We start from the raw sequence: 13,344 nt of genomic DNA, 5'->3' as shown, positions 1-13,344 counted from the left end.
GAGACTGAATTTAAAAACCAGGTAAAAGCTTTTTTGTATAAGAAAGAAGCAAGGACAGCAAAGGTAGCAGAGCAGAAGTAAACTTCTATTCATACTTTTATGTATGTTCACTGATTTTTACATACCTTTTTTTTTTTTCCAGTAGTGGCTACGGAGGAAGTAGTTACTGCAGAATCTGTGGATGGTGCAATTCAGCAAGTAGTTAGTTCAGGGGGTCAGCAAGTCATCACAATAGTTACAGATGGAATTCAGCTTGGAAATTTGCACTCCATTCCAACTAGTGGAATAGGTCAGCCCATCATTGTGACCATGCCAGATGGACAACAAGGTTGGTAGAAGGCATTTACATAAAGTTTGTATTTATTCTTAATTCTCAGGAAATTGTGATACGGTTTTCAAAGCATTTATTTTTGCCTTAAATTTTGTTTTTGTAACCTTTTGCAACAGACTTAATTGCCTAATTTGCTTAAGCTACTATCAAAATTAGCTTGCTTTCTGTAAGTATATACTAGGTAGAAAGAGGAATTGGCCCCAAGGTATTCTGGCTGGAAAATGAGCTTAAATAAATAACTCAAAATCAGTATTAGACAATACTTTCCTAGGCCATTTAATACACTTCACATATCATATGGGCTTTTAAAAACACCATGTGAGAAAAGGCTACTTAAAAAGAAGTTGGACTTAGAACTTATAGTAGAAATATGGTGGCAACTTTTAGGAGCTTTGTTGATAATTGTCCCATTTCTTTTCCTTTTGAGAGTAGTAATGAGATGGATGAAACATAAGCCCCAGTTACATTTTAAGTGAAAGTAAAAGACTGAGAAAACCACAAAATTCCATATTTTAGGTGCTTGCCAAAACATCTTAAGATCTAAGCCAGGGACGGCCCAGCACCTGAGTCCTGGCCTCGCTCTTTCCTTGTGGAACAAACAACATGTGCTTCAGTGCCCAGTCCACCTTCTCCAACTACCAGTCCCCAGGCTCCTTGCAGTCGCCGGGCCACCAGGTCCAACTGGTCAGCGCGGCCAGCGTCTATGCAGGCGCTGTGGGCTCAGGCTCCTGGATCTCCGTGTCCCACTCCACCAGCGTCTGGGGCCGCTGGGGGTCTGGAAACCTGGACGCCAGGATGGCCGGGGGTCTGGTGGGTGTAGGGGGCATCCAGGGCTAGAAGGAGACCATGCAAGACCTGAATGACTGCCTGGCCTCCTACCTGGAGAGAGTGATGCACCTGGAGGCTGATAATAGGAGACTGGAGAGCAAGATCCGGGGACACCTGGAGAAGAAGGGACCCCAGGTCAGAGACTGGGGCATTACTTGAAGACCATTGAGGACCTGAGGGCTCAGGTTTTTGCAAGTTCTGTGGACAATGCCTGAATCATTCTGCAGATTGATAATACCCGTCTTGCTGCTGCTGACTTCAGAGTCAAGTATGAGATGGAGCTGGCCACGCACCAGTCTGTGGAGAGTGACATCCACGGGCTTTGCAAGGTCATTGATGACATCAGTGTCACTGGCTGCAGCTGGAGACTGAGATCAAGGTTCTCAAGGAGGAACTGCTCTTCACGAAGAAGAACCATGAGGAGGAAGTAAAGGGTCTACAAAACCAGATTGCCAACTCTGGCTTGACCGTGGAGTTGGATGTCCCCAAACCTCAGGACCTAAGCAAGATCATGGCAGATATCCGGGCCCAGTATGACAAGCTGGCCCAGAAGAACCAAGAGGAGCTGGACAGGTACTGTTCTCAGCAGATTGAGGAGAGCACCGCAGTGGTCACCTCACAGACCGCTGAGATAGGAGCTGCTGAGATGACACTCATGGAGCTGGGACGCACCGTCCAGTCCCTGGAGATCGACCTGGACTGCATGAGGAATCTGAAGGCCAGCTTGGAGAACAGCCTGAGGGAAGTGGAGGCCTGCTACGCCATGCAGATGGAGCAGCTCAATGGGGTCCTCCTGTACCTGGAGTTGGAGCTGGCCCAGACCCGGCCAGAGGGGCAACACCAGACCCAGGAGTACAAGGCCCTGGGTCTGGTCAAGGTCAGGCTGGAGGCTGAGATCAACACCTACCACCGCCTGCTGGAAGATGGGAAGGACTTCAATCTTGGTGATGCTGTGGACAGCAGCACCTCCATGCAAACCATCCAGAACACCACCACCCTCGGGCTCGTGGATGGCAAAGTGGTGTCTGAGACCTCAGACACCAAAGTTCTGAGGCATTGATTAGCAGAAGCAGGATGCCCTGGGGAGCAGGAGGCCAATAAAAGTTGAAACGTTATCGCATATTAAAAAAAAAGAAAGAAAAAAGATCTAAGCCAGAACAGGGGAACCCTCAGGGAAACACCCAATGGTGCATCAAGAAAAGGGGTTGAACTCACAAATAAGCAATGAATATACACTTCCAGCAAGATGAGGCCCAAATCTGAGTAGGAAGTGCTGCAAGTAGGGTTAAGATAGACTAGAGCATGAAAGCTGGAGGAAGCAGAAAGAGAAGGTGCAGAAATTTCCTATCTGAGCAAACATCGTCCTGTACCCAGTACCACCCGCCCACCCCCTGCCAAAAAAAATAAAGTATGTGCACACATAACCTTTTAGAAAATGACTAGGACTGCAGAGACCAAGCCTCTTCATGGCCTGTGAAGGAACTGGGGAAGGGAAGGACTGGAGGTAGAAGTTTTCCTGAACCAGGTTTGGTCTAGAGTGATAGTGGAGGTATGGCCCTGCAGACCAGGTCTCAAGGAAAGATTTTGTTGCTGTAGCAGTGGAGGAGGAAACCCTTGACCTGTGGAGCCTGGGAGGCTTTTCTTTCCTGCTCTACAGAAATCTGCTGGTGGTCCAAGATTTGGATCAAGCCTAGGTACTTTCACAAAGCTTTAAGGAACTAATTCTAATTATATAGAAAAGGAGAAACTTTCAAAGTATTTGTTTTAAGCAGATAGAACATTGTTTCCAAAACCTGACATTATACACACAGGCTAATCTCATTGATGAACAAATGGAAAGAAACTCATGTTTTTGGATAGGATGACTCATTATCACAAAGCTCTCAATTCTTCCTGCATTAATTGATAAATGTGATAGGGAAAAAAAAGAGTATATTAGTTTGCTAGGGCTGCCATAGCAAACTACCATAGACTTAACAGCAATTTACCGTCTCACAGTGCTGGAAGCTGGAAGTCCAAGATCAAGGTGTTGGCAGGTTTGGTTTCTTCTGAGGCCTCTCTCCTTGGGTTGCAAATGGCTGCCTTCTTGCTGTGTCCCCATATAGTCACCCCTCAGTCTGTGTGTGTTGTCTGAGACCTAAGCTCTTATAAGGACACCAATCATATTGGATTAGGACCCAGTCAAATGAGCTAATTTTACCTTTTTAACCTTTTTAAGGGCCCTGTCTCCAAATACATTCTGAGGTACTGGGGGTTAGGATTTAAACAGTTGAATTTTGAGGGGGACACAATTCAGGCCTTAATAAAGACCAGTAGGTCTTTTTCTGGAACTAGCCGAACAGATTCTGAAGTTTATTTTGATGGGGGAGGAGGGAAGAAGAATAAGGATAACTGGTAGAGAAGAGCAATGAGAAGGACCTACTGAATATTAAAATAAACTTACAACCTTCATAATTTAAAAACTAAAACTGGCATATGAATATATAGACTGTGTAGACAGTCCAGTGAAACAAATATAAGGTTTTCAGTTCTTCTTGAGTGAATTTATAAGTGTAACATGAGTTAAAAGAAATACTTTAATTCTCAATATTTCTAATGTTTTTAATTACATTGTACTAAATAAATAATAGTTTTACTATTTTTTTCATTTGTTTACATTTATAAATGACAGTAGGAGAGTTTTCAATGTTTTGACAACATTAAAGGCTGTGGGACAGTTGTGATTTTTCCTGTTGATTATTAAGATTGTTTTGCGTAGTTTTAGCTTACACAGTCATTTTTATGTTCCTGCACTGGTATGCAAAGCAAGGACAGCCTCTCGCTCTCCATATATTTACATTTATATAAAGAGATACTAAAAAATTGGGGAAAAGTCCAACAACCCAGTGGAAAAACAAGCAAAGTTTATAAACAGATGGTATTCATAATGGTGTATCCACACAGTGGAATATATTGCAGCTAAATGAAAGAAAGCTCTCTATGTATTGATGAAAGATACCCTAGAGATATGGAGTGAAAAAAGCAGACACAGAACAGTATCTATTTTATGTATTTTTGAACGTATGTTTTGTATGTAAGCTACCTTTTGTGTAAGAAAGAGAAAAAAGAGAACGTATATTCATGTTTGTTTTTACATAGGTGAACACAAGAACAACACACAAGAAACCAATAAAAGTGATTATCAGCGTTAGCAAGGGTAAAGTCAGACCTCTCAAGATATGCTTGTTAAATATTATTTGAGCCGTATGAATGAATATATTATCTAAAAAATTAAAAAAATAAGTAGATGCTTTAAACAATAAGTAGTTTTCAGTAAATAGGCAAGAAGTTGAAGACAGATATGGACATTTCTCATAAAAAGCAAATCAGTGTTTTGAAATTATTGTTTTTAATATTTAATTTTAGATGAGTTTCATCACAATCTCAAGACTAGTTTTAATTCTTCTAAACCTGTCTGAAAATGAAGTAATGTGTACATTTTTTCATTTTAGTATTGACAGTACCAGCAACGGACATTGCAGAAGAAACTGTTATAAGTGAAGAACCACCAGCCAAGAGACAATGTATCGAAATAATTGAAAACCGGGTGGAATCTGCAGAAATAGAAGTAAGGAGTCTTTTACCCGGTGTGTTTTGCTGCAGTCATCCAAAATAAATTCCATTTGCTTTTCTTTTATTCTGTATGTCTTTTATATTTATTGCTGACAGTATTGTTTTGATATAGAATGAGTACTTTTTTGTCTAATTTTTTTGCCTTATCCATATAGTAAGCCTTCAATAAATAAATATTGAATGAATGAATGAATGAGTGAAGAATTTGTTTGTAACAAAGTCTGTCATCATGGTAACACTGGAATGTCTTTGGTTCTTGCACTTCATCCTTTATTTTTTATTAAATTTACATACATCATTCTCACAAGTCACTAAAGGGAAGGTCACTATATATTGATTAAAAGAAATTTTTTTCTTTCAAAAGTGAAATGCAAATGCCTGTTCGGGCCAGAAGATCCTCTTAAAGAATGTTGAAGTTTGTCAACTGAGTTATTTGTAAAAAGCTGTAGATAACTGCTTATTTCGCTATTAAGTCCCTTAAGGAAATTAAATTTAGACTAGCTGTTGATAGGATTCACCTTTTTTCCCTCTGCCAAACTAGTTTGTAATTGTAAACTAGTTTGTAAGTGTAACCAAACCATAGTTACCCTACAGACTTTTTTCTCACATGATTGTAAATAAAATTGTTTCCCAAATTTGATATTAACTTAAATGAAAATAAGATCATTCTTGAATAACTTTGAAAGAGCAGCTGCAGTGTAGAGAAAAGAGTGTTGGACTTGAGATTAAATGAGCTGGATTTGAATCCCACCTCTTGCCCCTCCCTGTTAGCTTTGAGGCAAGTTATCTTACCTTTCAGAATTTCTGTTTTATTTTATCCCAGATTGGAATTTAGGGTAACAATATCAGCATTTTGGGGTTTTTATGAGAGTTGAAAAAGTCAGCATACCCGTTATATACACATTCATAATATCTAATATATGTGAATAGTAAATGTTGGTGAGTATTTAGTAATTCTTGGTTAAGGTTCTTGTTATCATAGAGAAGAGAGAATTTAAAAAAATGTCACCTAAAGGCAACATAATTCTGACTGAGGACAGTTAGAAAATATCCTTGCCCAAATTAGTTTACATGTAAGACTGGTACATCTTTGGCCACAATCTCAAAGGATATATTATTGAGTTAAGAAGAATTTGATTCATGGTTTAACCAGAATGTTTGATAACATTATGACTTTATTGAGGGTGAGTTGTTTTATTTCTTCAAAATTTAAAGTGATATTCAGTACACTGAAGTTCTTATAAACCATTTGTTTCATTGAATGGTATCAGTATACTTATTATTTAATAATCTTTAATGTCTTACTGATAAACCAGTTATCTTTTTTTCTGGCATATAAGGTGAGAAAGATTTTGTCATGTGCTTTAACTATTTAATAAAACATTTTTAAATTACTTGATTTTGTATTGAACATAAACTGACTCAATTTAACATTTCTTTTAATTGAAGTGTAGTTGATTTATGCCAATTCAACATTTAAAAAATAACGAATGTGCAGCCTGTGCTTTTTATTTACCTAATAACCAGTGAGAGTTGCTGTTTTCTTCAAAGATCAACCTAATTCCACTCTTACACTCTTTCAGTCTTTGTTATTGCAAATAACAAGAAAGTATAAATTGAGGTATGTAAATTAACTAGAACCGAGGAGATAGAACTTCAGGGAAATCGACTTTTAGCTTGATATAAAGAACTTCACAAGCTAGTTTGAGCTTAATTTTAGTAATTAGAGCTTTCTGTTCATGGAAATCTTATTCTCCATCACTGGACATGTTCAAGACAAAGTTGCATGATCTTAGAGCTATTACAAGGAGACCTTGAAGCAGTGAGTAGGGATGGTAGAGGTGGGCAGGGGATAGAGAATGAAGAGACGCCTCCAGTGTTTTCTAAAACCAGGTAATCATTTCCTTATAGTACATGAAGTAGTTCTTTTGATTTTATTTTCTGAGATGACTAATAGAGTTGTCTTTATTCCTTTCTAAGTGATTGCTTGACCGTTAACCCAAAAAAGTTTCTCTAAAGCAGTGCTTCTCAACTGGAGTAATTTGACCCCAGGGGACATTTAGCAATGTCTGCATACATTGATACATTTCGGGTTGTCACAAGGAGGGACATGCCACTGACATTTAGTGGATGGAGGCTGGGGATGCTGCTGAATTCTTTACAAATCTTACAATGTGTGTTTTACCACTCAGTTCTGTCATTGTAGTGGAAAAGCAGCTGTAGGCAATTTGGAAATGAGTGGGTATAGGTGTATTTCAGTAAAACTTTATTTATAAAACCAAGATCATATTTGACCCATGGCAGTTAGAAAATGGATATTTACCTACAAGCAGACAGCTCTCACACCCTGCCCAGTTTCTCTCTTTAAAAAAAAAAACATTTAATGGTTAAGAATGTGAGTCTGAGTCAGATTTAGGTTTGAATGATAATTTTCTGAGTGTGATTGGTGAAGTTATTTAACCTTTCAAGGCTTGGCTTCCCCATCAGTAAAAAGGGGAAAATAATAGCACCTGCACTATCAGATTGTTGTAAGGTTTAAATGAGAATGCATGTGAAGGGCTAGTACAGTGATGAGCATATAGTAAGTGCTCAGGAAACGTTAGTCATTATTATTATCTTCTAAAATGTATATTGAAGTATAGTAGAAGATAGATCCCTGTAATGATTTTTATTTGCTTTATAATAGCTAAAGTAAAATAAAATTTAATATTAGAAAATTACATATAAAACTGTTAAAAGATAATTGCTAGTAGCTGAAGCAGAATTCAAGAATCTTGTTTGAAAATAAAAAAGGAAACTCGAAGTCCTTTGTTCTATTATTCTATTGCCTAATGCAATCACAATATATTGCTTGGGTTTGGAGTTGTAGTGTAAGGTAAATATCTTCCTTATTTCTTTCATCTTCTGCAATAATTGTGAATCTCTTGCTGTTTCTAAATGTGAATAAATAGGTAATGCTAGAAGATACCTTTGACTTAATCTTTTCTAATATTTTCTACCAAGTCAGGGCAAGTTTTTATCCATATTCAAAACTTTGGCTTTCCAAAGGATCTTACTTTTTAGTACATGTAAAATTGTAAAACATTTATGCATGGCTGTGAGTGCTCCTGCCAGAGGTCGGGGGTCTAGCTCCCACCCTTTCCATTGGTGCCCAGAGTCCTGCATAGTTCCCTGCCAGGGACTGGCGTCGATTGCTTACATGAGGCTGGCATCTTGCCTGTAGTAAGGAGAAAGGGTAGCAGGGTAGGGCTTAGGCATTTCTTAACTTGGAGACGAGGGGCACACCTTTCTTCTACTTGTACATTTTGTATAATTGGAAGATTTGGAGACGACTTGTATAATCAATCACTCCCACATTTGGTAGACCTATGGGAAAAATAAATGTTGGATGTGTTCATTCCCAGTGTGGGGAAGACAGCAGGATCACAGGAAAGCAGGAGTATTGTACGTGTTCCTCCTTGTGGACCATGTGAATAGTGAAGGGGAGGGCATCTCTTGGTGTTCGCAATGGACAGGGTTCGAGGGGGCAGTGGAAGAGACCCTCATATGTCCTCTTTCCCAGCAAGCTGCTGACCCCTCGCCTTTACTTTCAGTTCTTTCTGGTCAAGTGTCTTGTCCAGTGTGAACCTGGCCTCTTTTTGTCATTAGCAGTCCTACCCTTAGCCCCCACCCCACTCAGAGGGCCTGGGCTTCTGTAATGAGGTTGAGCATGGACCTGGGCAAGTTGAGTGTTTGTCCGTGTGCTTACTAGAGGTATGGGAAAGGAATCTTTGGAATGTTTTCCCACAGGCAACTGTATAGGGGCAGATTGAGGAGGAGGAGAAAGAATACCATTTTCATTGGACCAGATTTGTGTTTTTCTTCTCAATTTATCCAGGAATTTAATACATATATTTTACAGCATATAATATAGTGAATCACAGTAGAGAAATTAGTATTTTATTGGTTTGTAAAATGATATAACTTAGGAAACACTAATCTAGACCTGCACTCTTCATTTTAAAGATGAGAAATCTTGCTTGCTATTATAGGGAAAGATAGTTTTAAAAGCAGTACTATTAGAACCTTGTAAACCTGACTCCTTATTGTGTTACCATGGGAAAGCTACATCATCTCTGAGCATCATTTTCCTCATCTGTAAAATGGGCATAATATCTATCTTAGAGACTTGTCATTGAAAATCACCTTGTTAATTTATATAATGGGTGCTCAATAAATATTAATTCTTTTATAATTAGTAGCTTTTTGACATTCACAAAGATGTGAAGAGTTATGGTTATATATTTCCCTATTAAAGTTCTTCACTAGTTTTTGTAGTATGTGCAAAAGTACAGGTACGCAATTTGGGTTAGTCTTATTTCTAATTAGGAAATAACTTCCTTGAGGTCAGAAACTAATCTGTATCTCATAGTGTGGAATTCAAAATTAGGGCTTTAATTATAAGCAAATTGGTGGAAAAGGCAAGATGTCTCAGAAATATTAATAGGTGGCTACATTTAGCTACTACAGATTTTTTTATTTGAAGGATGCATGCTTGTATGTGTTAATGTGTTTGTGCAACAATTGAAAAAGCACCTTTTTTTTTAAATTAGGAGAGAGAAGCTCTTCAGAAACAGCTGGATGAAGCTAATCGAGAAGCACAAAAATATCGACAGCAGCTTCTAAAGAAAGAACAGGAAGCAGAAGCCTACAGACAGAAATTAGAAGCTATGACTCGTCTTCAGACTAATAAAGAAGCTGTTTAATTGAAGTGAACGTATAGTTTGAGTTTACTTTTGGTCAAGAAAGAATACAGTCTTGAACTGTACACAATAAGGTGCAGTCCTGGGAAGACAGGATAATAGAAGAGACTACAAATTGATAATTGGACTTAAGCCATGAGCTCTGAATTCTTGTAACATAAAACTTTACTTTAGAAGTTGTGAAATGTATTTAAAACCGAATTCTGTAAATAGTTTTTTTTTTTTACAGTTCCAAATGAGCTGATAAAAGATTGTTGAAGAGATCCAAAAAACACAATAAGCCACTGTTTTTGTGAATTCTTTTTGATTTTAGTACAAACCTTAATTTCTCAGAAACAGAACAGTTTTAAGGGTGATCGTTGTTGATTAGACCAAATGTGTAATAATTATGTGGTGAACTAATGCTGGAATTACTCCTGTAGGTTTAAATTTCTATATGAAGAGAAGATTTCTCCCAGGAAATCTTTGTACAGCTTTAAGTTGTCTCAGATTCTCTTAAAACATTTTTTAGAAAGCAAATTTTTATATTTGTTCAATTTCAGCTATACCCAAGTAGATTTACATGTATATGAAGCAAATATTTTTAAAACTTTCTGTTTGTACATATTCTGCATGTTTTATAATTTCAAAATGCATCACTTGCATAGGTATTTTTCCCACAAAGATGAAAGTTACTAGGAAAGAAGAAACCCTTTTAATTCTATAGGTCATTGAAAGTAAGCAAGCTGACAGCTGGTTTTATTGGAATGACAATGTTCTCAGAAGGAGCAGCTTACAAGATACCTTGAATTTGCTAACTGCAAAATCTATGCTTTTTTGAAAATTTCATAGTGGGGACGTGAAACTGTATTCTGTGCCTTCCATCATGATTTCCACATGAAAGCACTTTAAGGCACTGGATTTTAAGATAATGTTTTTGAAAAACTCAAACATATGGGTTTCTGAAATATTTCATGGACTCTTTTCCCCCCCAGGAAATTATTCTTAAGGAAACAAATTGCTTTTGTATGTAGAACAAGAACTTTTTGTACTACAGTGATGCTATAGATACATCTAACATAACTTACTTTTCCCTGTGAAAGCTGTATGTCTGTGCTGTGACTGGCTCTCATCACAATATCATTGAATTCCACAATGTATGGACATTAAACTCTGACATAGTGTTTCTTCTTTTTTGTAAAACATAACTTCAAGCCCTTTTTTCTTGTTTTATTTTTTAATGTTTTATTGCTTTATGAAAATGTTTAACCCTAAGACTCTTCTAGATTACCTATACTGTATAAAGAAGCAATTACCCTTAAAACTGTACTCTGGCCTACTTTTCTATTTTACAATTAAATATCTTTTCCACATATGTTCAGTGTAGACTTATATTTTGACCACATTTTATTCACACATTAAAAAGCTTGTTCTGTTTATTATGGCCATATTCCACCATATAAAAATATTATAAATTCTTCACACTGTGTCTTAAAACTATCTAAAATGGTTTTACTAATGCCAGGTCATATTTTCAGTTGCATGAAGCTACTTTTCTATGTCTGTTTTTTAGTATGTTAGTGCATTTATGGATTTGTTACATTAGGAAGGGTACCCTTACATATGCAGTGTCAGAGTGGAGCAGGGTCAGTGTGTTCACCCCACTGTATAGTTTTGTTTCCAAGACCAGGTTGGCCCTGAAGATCCTTGAGACAGTATTGGAACCAAGCTTCTGAAAGTGAATTTAATGCCTTCTTTGATTTCTAGTCTTTTGTTCTGCTAGACTTTACCTGGTGCAAGAAAGAATTTTGATCTATAATAACATTTGCCATAAATGGGAGAAAATAATTGATACTTAAAAGGAGTAAGTGTATGATAATGTCAGGTAGATATTGAAATGTCTTTGGGGGAAGTCCACGTTTTTCAGGGTCTGTTATGTTGGACTTAATTCCTCAATCATCTTCACCTGATCCACTGTACTATGAAATCAAAACTTAGACAAGAATTTATAACTGGGGAGAAGAAAGCGGCAAAGTAGAAGGATGTGGAATGCATTCCTCTCCACAGATGCATCAGGAATACACCAAAAAGCGCAATAATTCCCACAGAGAACCAGCTGAACACCAGCAAACGACCTCGGACACCAGAAAGGACTGCAAAGATCCCAACATAACTGGGTAGGACAGAGGGAAAAAAAAAAAAGGAGGATAAAGAGGAGAAGAAGAAAGGAAAGGGACGGGTCCCACACCCTGGGGCGGGGGGGATCTGAAACAGAGGGGAGACTGCCAAATTTGGGGAAATGTCCCTTATCTGACGGGGAAACCCCTTCTCCAACAGCGAGTTTCCCTGGGTCAGAAGGGAGGCATTTGGGACTGTTCAAAGAGGGTGCAGCGGCTGAGCTGTGGCAGACAGGAAAGAGTGAGAAATACACGGAGGGTCTGCACCATGGCTCAGTGTGTCTGGACTGAGACATTGGTTCACAGCTGAACAGGGGGTCTGGGAGCTGGAACCTGGAAACTGGAGAAGTGGTTCAGGGTGAGAAACATTGTTGGCAGTGGGGAGATGGACTGAGAAGACAGGAGGGAAGAAATCTGCGGCGAAGAGTGTCTACTGTGGAAAGCTGGGCAGCCATGGCCATGGTGGCAGCTCAATACTGCTGACTCACAAGCAGGGGAGAGGAGCCGTGGGTGTAGCTTCTCTCTCTGAGCCTGCAATGACGGACAAGGGAAGGACCCCTCTGGGCCTGGCTAATGCTCTCAGGGATAACAAAGGCCCCCGGATGGGGCTGGCCTAGAGTGCCTGCAGTTGAGAGCCAAAAGTCCACAGAGTGGCCCAGCTCTGGAGACATTCTGTTTACACCTGAGCTACTGGCGTCCCTCTGCAACAGGCACCACCACAGCCGACTGAGCTGCTGTGACCCAGGCAGGGCACCCCGGTGGTGTCGTAGCAGGGGGGGAGGAGCCGCAGTTGGAGTCGCTCTCTCTCAGCCTGAGCTGCCCAAGCCACTGTGACCCAGGTAGGGCGTCACTGCTCACTCCCTCCCAGGGGAAGGAGCCACTATTGTACCCTCTCCCAAACACCAGTGCTTATAGATGAACAATAAAGGAAGCTCTGCTGGTCACAGAGTAATACAAAAAACCCAAGGTGGCTAGAAGGACACTTACAGCTGAGACCCCAAGGAAACAGAAATATTATTATTAATTCTACTGATCTGGTCCATTCTGGGGTCAGTTCTAGTTTTTTTTCATTAATTACAATCTTAGCCCTGAGGGATCTACATGTTTTATAACATATTTTTTATTCTATTTTTAGCATCTTTATATATTTCTATTTCTAGCTAAGTTTTTTGTAGTGCTGACTGTATCTCTCCTACCTTCTTTTCATCTCTATCTTTTATACAATTCTATTTCTTTCTTTTTCTTTTCATATTTCCAGTCACACTACGCTCTTCTGTTGCCCTGCCTTCTATCCTTTTTAAATTCATTTTATCTTAATATACTTATAAGCAATATTATCAGTCTGCTATTTCCTTGCTTTATTCTCCAGATGACACACTGATTTGGTTTTTATTATTAGGTTTTGTCTTTATCTTAGTTCTAAGTATAATTGTCTGATTTCATTCTGAGAATCTTCAGTCTGTCTGGTGGTACTCTTGCTCTTTATTTTATTTGATCCTAGCTCTCAAAATCTCCCTGAATTGTATTTGTGTGTGTGTGGTGTTTTTAATTTAATTTAATTTAATTTTATTTTATTTTATTTTATTTTACTTTATTTTATTTTGGCTTTGAATTTCTGTTGGTTTCCTCTTTGATTGTCTGTTTGCATACTGGGGTTCTTCTGTCAGGTCTTTCT

General features: G+C 38.6%; 1 protein-coding gene and 1 pseudogene across 5 annotated transcripts in view; both read left to right on the top strand.

Annotated features, from left to right (window-relative positions):
- Positions 1-10,867, top strand: part of GABPB1 (GA binding protein transcription factor subunit beta 1) — a 64,036-nt gene extending 53,169 nt beyond the window's left edge. For all 5 annotated transcript variants that reach the window (XM_057722304.1, XM_057722307.1, XM_057722306.1 and 2 more), the window contains exons 7-9: positions 143-328; positions 4,651-4,766; positions 9,364-10,867. In XM_057722304.1, the coding sequence (XP_057578287.1) occupies positions 143-328; positions 4,651-4,766; positions 9,364-9,516 (455 nt within the window). In that variant the 3' untranslated portion in view covers positions 9,517-10,867. The remainder of the gene's footprint in view (positions 1-142; positions 329-4,650; positions 4,767-9,363) is intronic.
- LOC130845298 (keratin, type I cytoskeletal 18-like) lies at positions 901-3,265 on the top strand (annotated as a pseudogene).
- Positions 10,868-13,344: the final 2,477 nt, after the last annotated feature.

This window comes from Hippopotamus amphibius, chromosome 2 (assembly GCF_030028045.1).
Source record: "Hippopotamus amphibius kiboko isolate mHipAmp2 chromosome 2, mHipAmp2.hap2, whole genome shotgun sequence".
Classification (NCBI taxonomy): domain Eukaryota; kingdom Metazoa; phylum Chordata; class Mammalia; order Artiodactyla; family Hippopotamidae; genus Hippopotamus; species Hippopotamus amphibius.
Note: the sequence above shows the minus strand (reverse complement) of the source record. Positions and strands in the feature narration are given on the sequence as shown.